Genomic DNA, 12,740 nt, shown 5'->3' on the forward strand with positions numbered 1-12,740 from the left:
TCTCTATTTGATTGGATCATGCATATAGACCCGAGAAATTCAACTATTGCTTGTTCAAGTATATATCTTTTATAGGCCAAATATACGAAGCTTGAGCAAAATCTTTAGGCTCGTGAAACTACTCGAATAACGAACCCAAGCAATTTAGAACTTGAAATTAACTAATGAACCGGTTCTCAGTGACATACGAAGTATATATCTCAAATAATACATGGTTATATAGCGCCGAAAGCAACATCCATAAGACAAATCCTATTCAAGAAAATAACTCTTATAATAAGTTCAATTAACCAAAAGTAATAATAACCATCACCTAAATCCAATACGATGACAAATCAAAATAAACCCATCATTAAAGTTCATGAGATGATTAAGCCAATAAAACCGGCCACTTCAGAGAATACTGACAAATTAAACTGCAGAAAAATCCGCATTAAGTACCGCAACGCTATAGAAAACAACTAAACAGTCGATCGATCATCAATCTAAATAAGCATTCTACACAAGTACGTATAGCGTCCTTGGCGACCCCCTCTCTCCCGTGCACGCGCCGTATAAACCAGGGTTCTGGGCGACCCACTCTTCCATATATGCACGTGACAATATGGAAAGATATGGCTACAGCTAGCGAGGCAAAAATTACTTGCACAAAATATTCCTTTTGGCATATATAATATAATGCACTCGGAGTTCAAGTTCGGACTTGTGCGCAAAATTTGGCATGCTCTTGATGATTCTGGATCGTGCATTTCTTCGTCTGCATTGTATACGCACCTGTAAAATTGCACGTGCAGAGAGTACAACACTGAGGAGAATACGATAATGAGAAAGGGTAGGAAACATATATATCCTCCACCTTCATGATTACGGAAAGCACGTACAGTAACAATGTTTTGGGAGAAATTAGAGTAATATGATTGAATATTATGGGCAGTAAATAGCTTTTGATCTGGGACATATTTACAGTACTAGGTGGAATATATGTACGTGCATATATTCCATGTGGTCAAATATCTTAATTGTGTATTTTAGATTTATTTATTGATTATAGTATTGTTGGGAAAATGTTTATCGTAACCATAATATATTAAAGCTTTTCAAATTTTTTCATGCATAAACCTTATTAACTTCAACATTTTGCCTTATAGAGGAATAGTGAAGTTCGAAGTCTTAAAAAATGCTAAATAGTTTAAGAGCAATTTCAATGATTTGAAGGACTAATTTCAAAATATAATGATGTAAGAGACCAATATTGAAAAGACTCTTATTGTTAATGAAAAAAATAATTCTTGAAGTCATCAAAGAAAAATGATAGGTTATTTATCTAGTTCTATCAAACTTTATTTAGTTATAAAAAAATTACTTCCACTTGTTATTTACAGTTGATGGCCAAGTATTATACTAATTCAAAGTATTTTTTTTAGAATTCCCTAAGTCAAAACGTGCAAATTTATGGGAAAAAACACAAACTATGTGTTCAATTCCAAAATCTAGTATTGCCATCCTTCCATATCTTCCCAACTACACTAAATGTTGTCTAAAATTTCCAAAAACGTTTACTCTCTAGTGTTAAAAAATTATAAAATATAATCCGAGAATGATCTATACATATTATGCACTCATATGGATTGTATTTTAACAAAATATTTTAATCTATCCATTGTCGAACGACATCCAAAAAATTAAATTAAGGAGTTAAAAGAATCTAATATTTGCAACACTACCCATATCTAAGTTATGTGCTTCATAAATCTATAAGAAGAAGATTAATATAAAATGAACAACATAATTTATTTATTTTTCAAATAATTTGTTTCAGATCGTGAAAGGCAAGGAAAATCAGAATGATCGAGTCCTTACTTGTGAGTCACTGCTTTCTCAATCTTCCTATGTAGATCCGCACGTTCGCTCTTCCATCTGTTTTCTGTAATTTGTTGAGAAGAAGAACTTGTCTAATATTCCAGCCCAAGTTTTCAGGGATTCTATTTCGATCCATCCCAAATTATAAAAAGTAAATTTCTCATAAAGCATCTTTAGCAATAGATTTTAAAGTAAACGCAAAGGAAGTTAATGTAAAAGATAAATCTAAAGATATAACCCAAATCAATCCATTAAATCATAGGCTTGGTATAAGATCCACTCTTATAAAATTGATGTCACATGTTGCATAAGTCATGCCTTGTTTAAGAGTTAATTTTGCAAAACTCCCCCTCAACTATTAGGGGGTGTCACTAAACTCCCTCAACTATCTTAATTTGAGAAATCTCCCCCAAGTTTGGGATATAGATAATCCATCACAACTTTAAAACTTTGATTTAAACCCCTTGAACTTTTCTCACTTGACCCCTCAAAACTAACACTGTTCTAATCTATTCTATGACAATTACCCTTCAACGATAAAAGAATTACATTAGTTTTTGCTAGATTAAAAAGAGAGAGATAGAGCGAAAAGGCATCATAAATAATTGGTCATGGTCTTTTTACTATTAGTTGAGATTTTTTTGTAAAACTAAAATGAGTTTTTTTCCCAAAGAGGACATTTTGTCTAAATCACATACTAAAGTAACTATGTTCTGAGAGTCTTTTGAGAGAAGTGTAAAGGTCATGGGAGTTTTAGTGGGACACACCAAAAGTTTTTTTTTGGGGGGGGGGGGGGGGGTTCTAAAATTGTTGTCGTGACAAAGTTGAGCGGAATATCTACAACACCCTCATAGACAAATTAAATGAATTGAGAGTGTTTTTTAAGAAAACCCCCATACTTGAGGGGTTTTTAAAAATTAACTCTTCTTTTAAATATGGCTTATTTCTATATTTGTCTCTCAAATCTTTAATAATTCAATATTAGTCCCTAAAATTATGAGAAATTTCAAAAATTTTAGGGATAACATAGAATTATTGAAGATTTAAAATCAAGAGACTAATATCTAACTAACATTTAAATATTTGTTCTTATATATTGCTTATAGCTATATAAGATGTCTTCAGTTATAAAAATTTGACAAGTAGCATATAAAATAATTAATTAATTATGATAGTTAATTGAATTTAGTTAGAATTAGATAGTAATATCAAAAAAAGATTAGGGGTAATACTGTCTATGGAAAGTTTTTTTTATAACTCCCACTTTTAAAAGGAGTATGATATGATATGATGATTAGATTTGGTATTCCTAAAAATTAGGAATTATGTATGTTATATATAGAATACAGATTTCTTGGAAGCCTCAAAATTTAATAATTTCCAAACCTTAAAGTTTTCTCTAGTTTTTCTTTTATAACTTGCTCAAAATTAAACCCACGCTGTAGGAACCCTATTGAAACCTTCCAACCATCCAGATCACCCACGATGGGTAAAGTTTTCTCGACTTTAATCACTCCTTTTATACACATATTAGAAGCTTTCAAATTATGTGAAAACTTTTTCCATACTAATATAAAAATGAAATTTTCAATCAAGTTAAAAAAATTGTTAGCATTTAATATCCCATTTGATAAGTTTTAAATCACACATCTTAGCCCACGTTTGTTTTTTATCCCTGGGCTAAGGGTTATTGTATTCCCCGGACTATAGTACTGAGAGAATATTACCCCGGATTTATTTTAGTCTAATCCAATGCTTATCTCCACACAGGCTAACATTCGGAGTAATTTAAAATAGTCCATATACTAGTGTTTATTTTTAGGGGAATCACGACCGTTCAGACTAATATTATAGTCACAATGACATTTTGCCCTCAAGTTAACTTATACTGTATTAATATAGCTCTTATTACTTGAGTTATGTGACCAATTTATGCAAAATAATATAGAATAATGGCTTAGGTAAGCTTCTAAGTAGCCTTAGTTTAGATTTTATTAGTTATGAAATTTCATTTGTAGTCAGTTTTTCTATTGGTTGCTAATTTCTTAATCTTCAAAAGTATACTTTTGTACATAATCATTGTTCGATGTAGGTAACCTTCATTGCTTTGAAGGCCATACTAGATGATAGATGGCAAGAAGACAACAATGTGGGAAAAATTAGCATAATTTCAAAAAGACGTTTCAATGCGGCCACAAGATTAATTTGCCGTTTGGGGAAAAAAAATGTGGCCACGAGATTGAAGCTGTTTGTTTGCCACCGTGCAAATAAGACCAATGTGCACTCCAATTAAGAGGAGGAATAAGAGCTAAGTCGATAATGATGCCGATATATTAGAATAAAAATTTCTGAAACATAGAGATCCTAAAAAAATGCAAGGAAAAAAATTCGTGAAATAAAAGCCATGAAAAGAAAAAGGACCGATTGGATAAATTGAGAAAGAAAAAACATACCGATGGAATTAAGATTGTAGGGGGTTATTTTGTCGAAAAATCTTAGTAGTCCATGTAGATGAATAGTACCTGGATTGTAAAGATGGAGTAGGGGGGGTGAGCTTCATTTAGTCCCTACTACTTTAAAATAATATCGTTACTATCCCCCCAAAAAAAAAAACATGACCTTAATTGTTGTATAGATCCTAACTAATTTCCGAGTTATAATTATCTTAAATTCCCAGGAGATAAGAATTCCTTCTCGTGCTTGAAATTTAATTTGATGGGTCCCTTTTGCAGAAAATCTAAATTTATTTATAGTGAATAATATAGTCAACATTTACTGACAAGCTTAACGAGTTCCATATGAGCATGCACGTATTTTCCGTAGTACATCAACATCATTTTAATAATTGTCATATTTGTATCAATATATGGATGAATAAAAGACCTCGATAACAAATTTATTGTCCGAGGATAAGATCACTCATGAAAGTAAAAGCGCTCTTGGGGTATCATCACTGCGAGAATATATATGTGGGCGAGGACGGTGGAGGGATGCTCGACGTGGGTTGGCAGTGCATGAATGAATAAATTAAAATACAAAAAGAAAGGGGGCCTGGGCGTTGTCATATTTAAATTAAGGAATCAAGGAATAAATAGGGGTGGAAAGCAATTCCAATTTATTAAAAGAATCGAGTCTTTTGCGCGAAGTTTCGCGATGGGGGGAGTTTTTTTTTTTTTTTCATATTTCATATTTAATATTAATGCGATAAACAATTACACATGTGATGATGACAAGCATATCAACTAATTATATCTTGCTACTAGCTCACTGGCTTTATACGCATCATAGCTTGCCCCTTTACTGTTCATATCCATTTTCTAAGGATTAGGCTGGGGGTTGCTTGGTTCACAAGTGTGATAGATAAGCCTCAGATGTTAATGCTGATGGTTGCTTTCCGTAAGGTATATTTCCGTCTATGTTATCTATCTTTTTCCAGTATTAATTTGGTTTAATACAATAGCATATATGGACGGATATTGTTAGAATATAAAATTATAGCCCTCAATATTCACCGTAACTTCAAAGTTCTGATGTAATGACTGGATCCTTTGACATGGTATCGGAGTAACCAGTTCGAATCCCACATTAAATAATTGATAGTGCTGCTTGTCCAGGTTGGTTTGTGTGTGAACTATTTTCAGAATTGCTCTTGCCTAAAAGATAACCTAACTCATATCCAAACTGATTTTATTTACCGTTCCTATTGCTTAAAGTGCTTATACTCACCTTCTATGTGATTGTTCGTCAAATATGATATCAATTAATTTCTCTTATGATAGTCTTTCCTTTTTAAAGCAACAATGGCCTGTATATTTAACCCCATCCTCCAAGTAACGATGGTTTGTATTATTGAAATTTGTGTCCAAGAATCATTTTCTTTTCAAACTATGTAATCGTTGAATTTGGCTATATGGCCTCTTTGTTTTGAACATCTTGAGAGTTACATGACTTGCAATATTGAGCAGGAGTCAAATACTTTCTGTTTGAATAGACCAGATTAAAGTTAAATAGTGCAAGAAGAAATCTGACTAGAAAAGTACTTTGGTTTTTTTGACACAGCTTAAATTCTTTGTTTTTTTTAAGAAATAAGTCGGATAATTTTTCTGTTGAAATGCCTCATTTTCTTTCCTTTTTCTAGGTAATAGAAGGCCATAAGCCTTTATTTCAATCCCATGCAATTAACTAGGGCAGCTAGGAACTCCTGTAGTACCACGTCATCCTCTCGGCATGTATTTGACAAGCATGAAAAGTATATTTACTGAAAATATAGCGGCTGTCTTGGAACTAACAAGATTTTTTGTACAAGAGGTTCTAAACAAAATGTTGTCCCTCTAACTAATTGGACATTTACAAGTAAATTTTGGTCTTAAAGGCTAAATTTGTGATAAAGTTGATTCATGACTGCAGTTTACTGAACATGCATGGAGACCCTTTGTTTCCACACCGTGTCGGAGATTCTGATATGATAACTACTTCCTTGGAATGACTTTTCTTGGAATAATAGCAGCAATACAGTGGTGAGGTTCTCCCAACCACACAATGTATAGTGCTCCACTTGTAGAAATGATACAGACATTTCAGGTTCTTCTCTGTACACTGGATTCCCATTCATGATCTTTAAATTTGTTAGCTCTCTTGCTGTAGCTTGGAAATTATCCCTATATGTGACTTATTGGTCTATTACCAATTTTTAAAGCATCCTATCAATATTCTTAGCTTGTTGTCATGGAAGATCTATATGGTCCCCTCTATTTTTCAACCTCTGAAGGCCTGAAGAAAGCATGAGCTTCTCTGATGAATATTAAACCTCACTTTTCTCTCTGTTTCCTTTGCCTTGTGTAAAAACTTCGAAGAATTTTCCCATCTGGGTTCTGATAATCACATGAAATTATAAACAGAGAGAAAATTCCGGCCAAATCACCAATCTTGCCAACTAGGCCAGCTCAATACCCAGAAATGGGTTTGGTTTCCGCTAGGCTGTTGGTTTTGTGCTACTTGATTTTGCTAGTTGGAGGTTTGACCCGGAGCCAAAACAGCAGTGTTGCCCCCTTGAGGCAGAGTGTTGTGAATGTGGGGGCTCTTTTAGCTTTTGATTCCACAATTGGAAGGGTCGCAAAGCTCGCAATTGAGCTCGCAGTTGAGGATGTGAACAAAAATCCGAGCATTCTCTCCGGCACAAGGTTGAATGTGATTATGCAGGACACAAACTGCAGTGGATTTATTGGGACTATTGAAGGTATTGGTATCTTCTGTTGCGTTATGTAAAATTTCCTGATTGTTGCTGTTTTATAATACCATTCTGTGCCAGACATTTAAATTCGTTGAATCCTGTCATTCTTTGACCATAGTTTTGACATTTAAATTTGTTGAATCCTGTCATTCTTTGACCATAGTTCAAAGGCAAAAACCCCTTTTAATGTCATGATAGGTGTTATTTTTGTTGGGTTTGGATAAGAAGGGGGATGTTTATGGTATTATGTCTTCTTTTCTCCTTTTTTTAAACCAGAATTTATGGTATTATGTTCAAATACGGAGCTTTGGGTCACTGTATTAAAGTTTGAAATGACTCTTCAGATTAACTGAATCCTCATAAGCTATATTTTTAGGTTTTTTGTCTGTTCCAATACATGTGTTTGTGTGTCCATTTCTAATAATTGCAAGAATATGTGCAGTTAGTGCCGACATATACATATCAGTAGAAGTTCCTGCTTGAATTGGCTTAAACTCTGTGAGTGTTTTCTATTTGTTTCTTGAATGAGTTTTATTACCAAAACTCCTCTTCTGCAGCCTTGCAGCTGATGATGAATGACGTTGTCGCCATAATCGGCCCACAATCATCCGGCATTGCCCGTGTAGTCTCCCATGTTGCGAATAAACTTCATCTCCCTCTTCTCTCGTTTGGGGCCACAGATCCCACCCTTTCTTCAATGGAATACCCTTATTTCGTTCGAACAACTCAAAATGATCTTTTCCAAATGAACGCGGTAGCAGATGTAATAAAATATAATGGATGGAGAGAGATAATCGCCATCTTTGTAGACGACGACTACGGGAGAGGAGGGGTAGAGGCATTAGGCAATGCTGTTGAAAGTTATCGCTCAAAGATCAGCAAAGCTGCTTTCCCCCCCTACGCTAACAGAAGAAGGATAAAAAGTTTATTGTCAGAGATCAATCTAATGGAATCAAGGGTTTACGTTGTCCATGTAAACCCTGACTCAGGACTTATAATTTTCTCCATTGCAAAAGAATTGGGAATGATGGCTAGCGGCTATGTGTGGATAGCAACGGATTGGCTTACTACAGTCTTGGATTCTTCGAAGGCCACAGATCTTGACATAATAAAAGGGGTGGTTACCCTTCGCCAACATATTCCAGATTCTGACATCAAAACCTCATTTATGTCACGCTGGGATAATATAATTCAGAAAGAAAATACCAGTTTTGGTTTGAACACTTACGGGATGTATGCATATGATTCGGTTTGGTTAGTTGCTCATGCTATCGATCAGTTTCTTAGGGAAAGGCAGACCATTTCTTTCTCCAGTGATTCAGGTTTGCCTCGTGCCAATGCAAGTGTTCTTAATCTAGGAGCTCTTAAGTCCTTTGTCGAAGGTGCTAATTTACTTCAGAAAGTGCTGCTTGCTGACTTTACGGGCTTAACTGGTCGAGTTCAGTTTAGTTCAGATAGAAATTCAATCCTTCCAGAGTATGACATTCTCAACATTGTAGGATCCGGTCCACACAGAATTGGATTCTGGTCTAATTATTCGGGTCTCTCAGTCGTTGCTCCAGAAAAATTGTACGGAAAACCGAAAAACACTAGCTTCACTAGTCAACAACTCCTTCGTGTCACTTGGCCTGGTGAAACAAAAGTGAGGCCACGTGGCTGGGTGTTTCCAAACAATAGGAAGCCTCTGAGAATTGGAGTTCCCTACCGATCCAGTTATAAGGATTTTGTAACAAAAGATAGCGACTCTGGCGGCGTAAAAGGGTATTGTATTGATGTGTTTGAAGCTGCAGTTGACTTGTTGCCGTATCCAGTTCCACACATGTTCATCCCATTTGGAGATGGTGTAAAGAATCCAAATTACAGTGATCTTGTGCAGAAAGTTGCTGATAATGTGGGTTTTTACTCTTATAACAGAACTATATTTACATTTTTTTTACTTATATAAAGTCTTTACTTTGCTTGACCCATGGAATTTTAGTACTGATGTGCATTACTCCTTAGTACTTTGATGCGGCGGTCGGGGACATAACAATTGTGACCCCTCGAACGAGGATTGTGGACTTCACACAACCTTTCATGGAATCAAGCCTTACTGTAGTTGCTTGGGCAAAAGAAACTAAATCGAGTCCTTGGACTTTTCTCAAACCATTCACTCTGCAAATGTGGTGTGTGACAGGGGCTTTTTTTGTTATTATCGGAGCAGCAGTTTGGATCCTGGAGCATCGTCTGAATACAGAGTTTCGTGGATCTCCAAGGGAACAGCTTGTGACAATTTTCTGGTCAGTATCTTTTACCATTCAATTTATGATCAATAGAACACGTTACTAGCTAGTAGATTCATCTGGACTATCTCTGCATTATTGCAAAAATAATGACAAGCAAAAAAGTTTTGAGGAAAACAAACAATTAATCAATTTGCGTCATTGCAGTTTATGTAAATTGGTGTGTAATATCAACAAAAGTTGAGTTCCAATTGCTCCTAGCTAATTTTGAACATGGAAGATAGTTAAGTGATAGTAGAAAATATTAAGGATATTAGGAATTTTTTACTGATAGTCCCCACTCTGAACAGGAAGATTGATCCCTAGTTATCAAAGTAGAACAGGTCTGCCTAAAAATTGTTCTTCATGATATCCAACGATTCATACGAGAAATATGTGGGCTTGAATGTAATGTCAATTTATATCCTTCCATTCAATGTTTCACATTACAATGGCGATTTTTTTTTTCTTTTCCTTTGAGTTATCCGTTTCTATTTTTGTTCGAGTTCAATTTGTTTGTTTAAAGCCATGACCTTCTTCTGAGGAAGTACAAAAGCTCACCCTCGGTCCTGTTGAACTTGCAGGTTTAGCTGTTCAACAGTGTTTTTTGCAAACCGTGAGTAAATCATATGACCAGCTTGAAATCTATCTTTCCCCCCCTTTTTTCTATAATTCTTCTTTCTATTTTATCCTATAAAAGAGCATCCCTATTTATGAACTCATCAGTCCCATTCTAATTTTAGGTTTTGTTATCTCAGGACAGAAAATTAGGAGCACCCTTGCAAAGTTTGTGCTGGGTGTATGGCTTTTTGTTGTACTCATAATCACTTACAGCTACACAGCGAGCCTGACATCAATCTTAACTGTTCAACGGCTCTCATTAGGGATTGAAGGGATCGACAGTTTGGTTTCAAGTAGAGATCGTATTGGGTATCAGGTTGGATCATTTGCAAAGAACTACCTAATCAAAGAACTCCACATTGCCGAGTCGAGGTTGGTACAGTTAGTGCAACCTGAAGATTATGCCAATGCCTTGGAGCGTGGACAGAACCGCGGTGGAGTTGCTGCAGTTGTAGATGAGCTGCCATACATTCAGTTCTTTTTATCCCGCTACTGCAAGTTCAAGATGGTGGGCGAGCAATTCACAAAGAGCGGATGGGGATTTGTAAGTATATCCTTCTTCAATATGAGGAAAGTTCAAATTCATTGTTTCTAAAAAAAATTTCTCTCAACTAGTTGTTATACTAATTTTTCAAATGACACGTTTTTTAATTTCCCTGTTCATCTGAATTTCTATGAATGAATAGTGGAGGATCCTGGATTTATGGAAACTACTGTCACTACATAATTACTAATTAAAGCCCTTACAAGTGTCCCGACGAGTTTTCATATTTTGAAAAAACTACATTATCGCATTATTAGTATCACTATAAAATACATAATTGCCCATTAGTAAAATAACTATAAGATATATAGCCTATGACATAGAAGGCCTTTTGGTCTACAATATCCCCGCACATATATGCTTGATGGCCTTGTGTTACTTATGATTCCATGCAGTGATGGATGCTTATCATCATTGTATAGTTACATAGACAACTTGTGATATCCAACTAGACTTTAGCAGGTGTTATTCATTTGGGATTGCCTGGTAAGAATAGGATTATTATTCGAGAATCCTATATTTTAGGATTCCGATTAGGATTAGGACTAGGATATTTTGGTTAGACTCCTGCACTTTTTACAAGGATTATTAAACTTTTGAATGGATTCTAGAGCTGAGTGTTAAATAATTATTAACAAACATAACAATTCTTTTATCAAAAAACATAATTATTATTTAATTAATACTTTTATATAATTACAATTTAAGATAAAGTTTTACTATTAATTTGTACATATATATATGTAAACATTAAATATAATGGAAAATTTTGTCAGACATTCAATTAAATATAAAGTTATATAATAACTTTTTTATTTAATATATGAAATATTAATTATTGTTAATACTTCCTATTTTCTATATTTCTTATCTTATACTAAATATATATTAAATATATAAATATTGGAAATAAACTGAGATAAATGTTAAATAGATATTTAATAATTAATATTTAGTAGTTTATTTACATATTTAACATATGATAAATAATTAATATATTTAATATCAAATATTTTAGACTATTAAATGTGTAACATTAAATATAAAGGTGTGAATACTAAATAATATTAAATATTAAATATTTACATGTTTACTATACTTCTTATCTAATACTTAAACAGATATTATATTAAAACTTAATATAATATATTAAAAATAATAAATTATTAAATAAATTAAATATAAAATGATTAAATAATATTAACTATTAAATATATTTCATTTATGTATTAAATGTATTAATAATTAAATATAGTTAATGTTGAATATATTTACTATTCTACTAATTAACTATATAATATTAAGCATTAATATTTAATATTAACTAGAAATGTGTTACAAATATTAGTTAGTAGTGCTTTTTCAAATGTGGACTCATTAAAGGAAGGGGAGAGAAAATCCTAAGAGATCTCCGATTTTAACTTGGTCATTTCATGGAAATTTTCACACTGGAATGTACATAGTAGGACTGGGAGTTGAATTGTTAAATTCTAGTCCTAATCATAATCCTAAACAACCAATAGCACCATAAGTTAAATCCGAAATCCTAATACTAAACCAATAACACCTTAAAGTTAATATCCACATCCTATTTCTAAATCAATAACACCTTAACGTTAAATCCTAGCAAAAGTACTATCCCGATTGCCAAAATATTGATACTCGTACCATTATGCCGTAAATAAAAGAAGGTTTTTTTTTGAAGATATAATCCTACTAAAAATACCAAAATAGAATAAAGAATTTTGGACTCACACTAACTCCATCTCCTATAAATATCCCCCTTAATCCTCCCGCATCAAATTATTCCGAACAAATTTTCAAAACAGACTCAAACAAAGTTTTAATTTTCAAAATCGACTCATTTTTTTTAATTACCAAAATCGACCCACTTTATGCCACGTAAGCTTAATCTCATTTCCTAATTAGTCGGGGTTGCCAACCCCGACTGTTTAGGAGATTGTTAAACCCTAATTAGAAGTCTTAAACCCGATTTTAATGCCGTAAATAGTCGGGGTTGGCAACGCCGACTAATTAGGAAATGTGATTAAGCTTACGTGGCATAAAGTGGGTCGATTTTGGTAATTAAAAAAAAATGGGTCGATTTTGAAAATTAAAACTTTGTTTGAGTTTGTTTTGAAAATTTGTTCCCCTGTGAATCATTTACCATGTAGAGGAGGAGATACATCCACAGAACTCATTCTTTGTAATTCAAGTTGGAGGA

General features: G+C 33.7%; 1 protein-coding gene and 1 long non-coding RNA gene across 5 annotated transcripts in view; one reads left to right on the plus strand and one right to left on the minus strand.

Annotated features, from left to right (window-relative positions):
* Window positions 447-4,400, minus strand: LOC109832209. The gene is made up of 3 exons (XR_002244659.1): window positions 4,314-4,400; window positions 1,861-1,924; window positions 447-774 (listed from the first exon to the last, which is right to left on the minus strand). It is a non-coding gene; the product is annotated as an uncharacterized LOC109832209 (long non-coding RNA).
* LOC109833749 (glutamate receptor 3.5-like) overlaps window positions 6,287-12,740 on the plus strand; it is a 7,537-nt gene continuing 1,083 nt past the window's right edge. The window contains exons 1-5 of one of the 4 annotated variants that reach the window (XM_020401540.1): window positions 6,287-6,441; window positions 7,648-8,981; window positions 9,092-9,369; window positions 9,936-9,967; window positions 10,110-10,516. In XM_020401540.1, the coding sequence (XP_020257129.1) occupies window positions 7,659-8,981; window positions 9,092-9,369; window positions 9,936-9,967; window positions 10,110-10,516 (2,040 nt within the window). In that variant the 5' untranslated portion in view covers window positions 6,287-6,441; window positions 7,648-7,658. Of the gene's footprint in view, window positions 6,442-6,462; window positions 7,097-7,647; window positions 8,982-9,091; window positions 9,370-9,935; window positions 9,968-10,109; window positions 10,517-12,740 lie in introns of those variants that run through there. The other 3 variants (XM_020401538.1, XM_020401542.1, XM_020401541.1) reach the window with 3 other exon arrangements.

Source organism: Asparagus officinalis, chromosome 3 (assembly GCF_001876935.1).
Source record: "Asparagus officinalis chromosome 3, Aspof.V1, whole genome shotgun sequence".
Lineage (NCBI taxonomy): Eukaryota > Viridiplantae > Streptophyta > Magnoliopsida > Asparagales > Asparagaceae > Asparagus > Asparagus officinalis.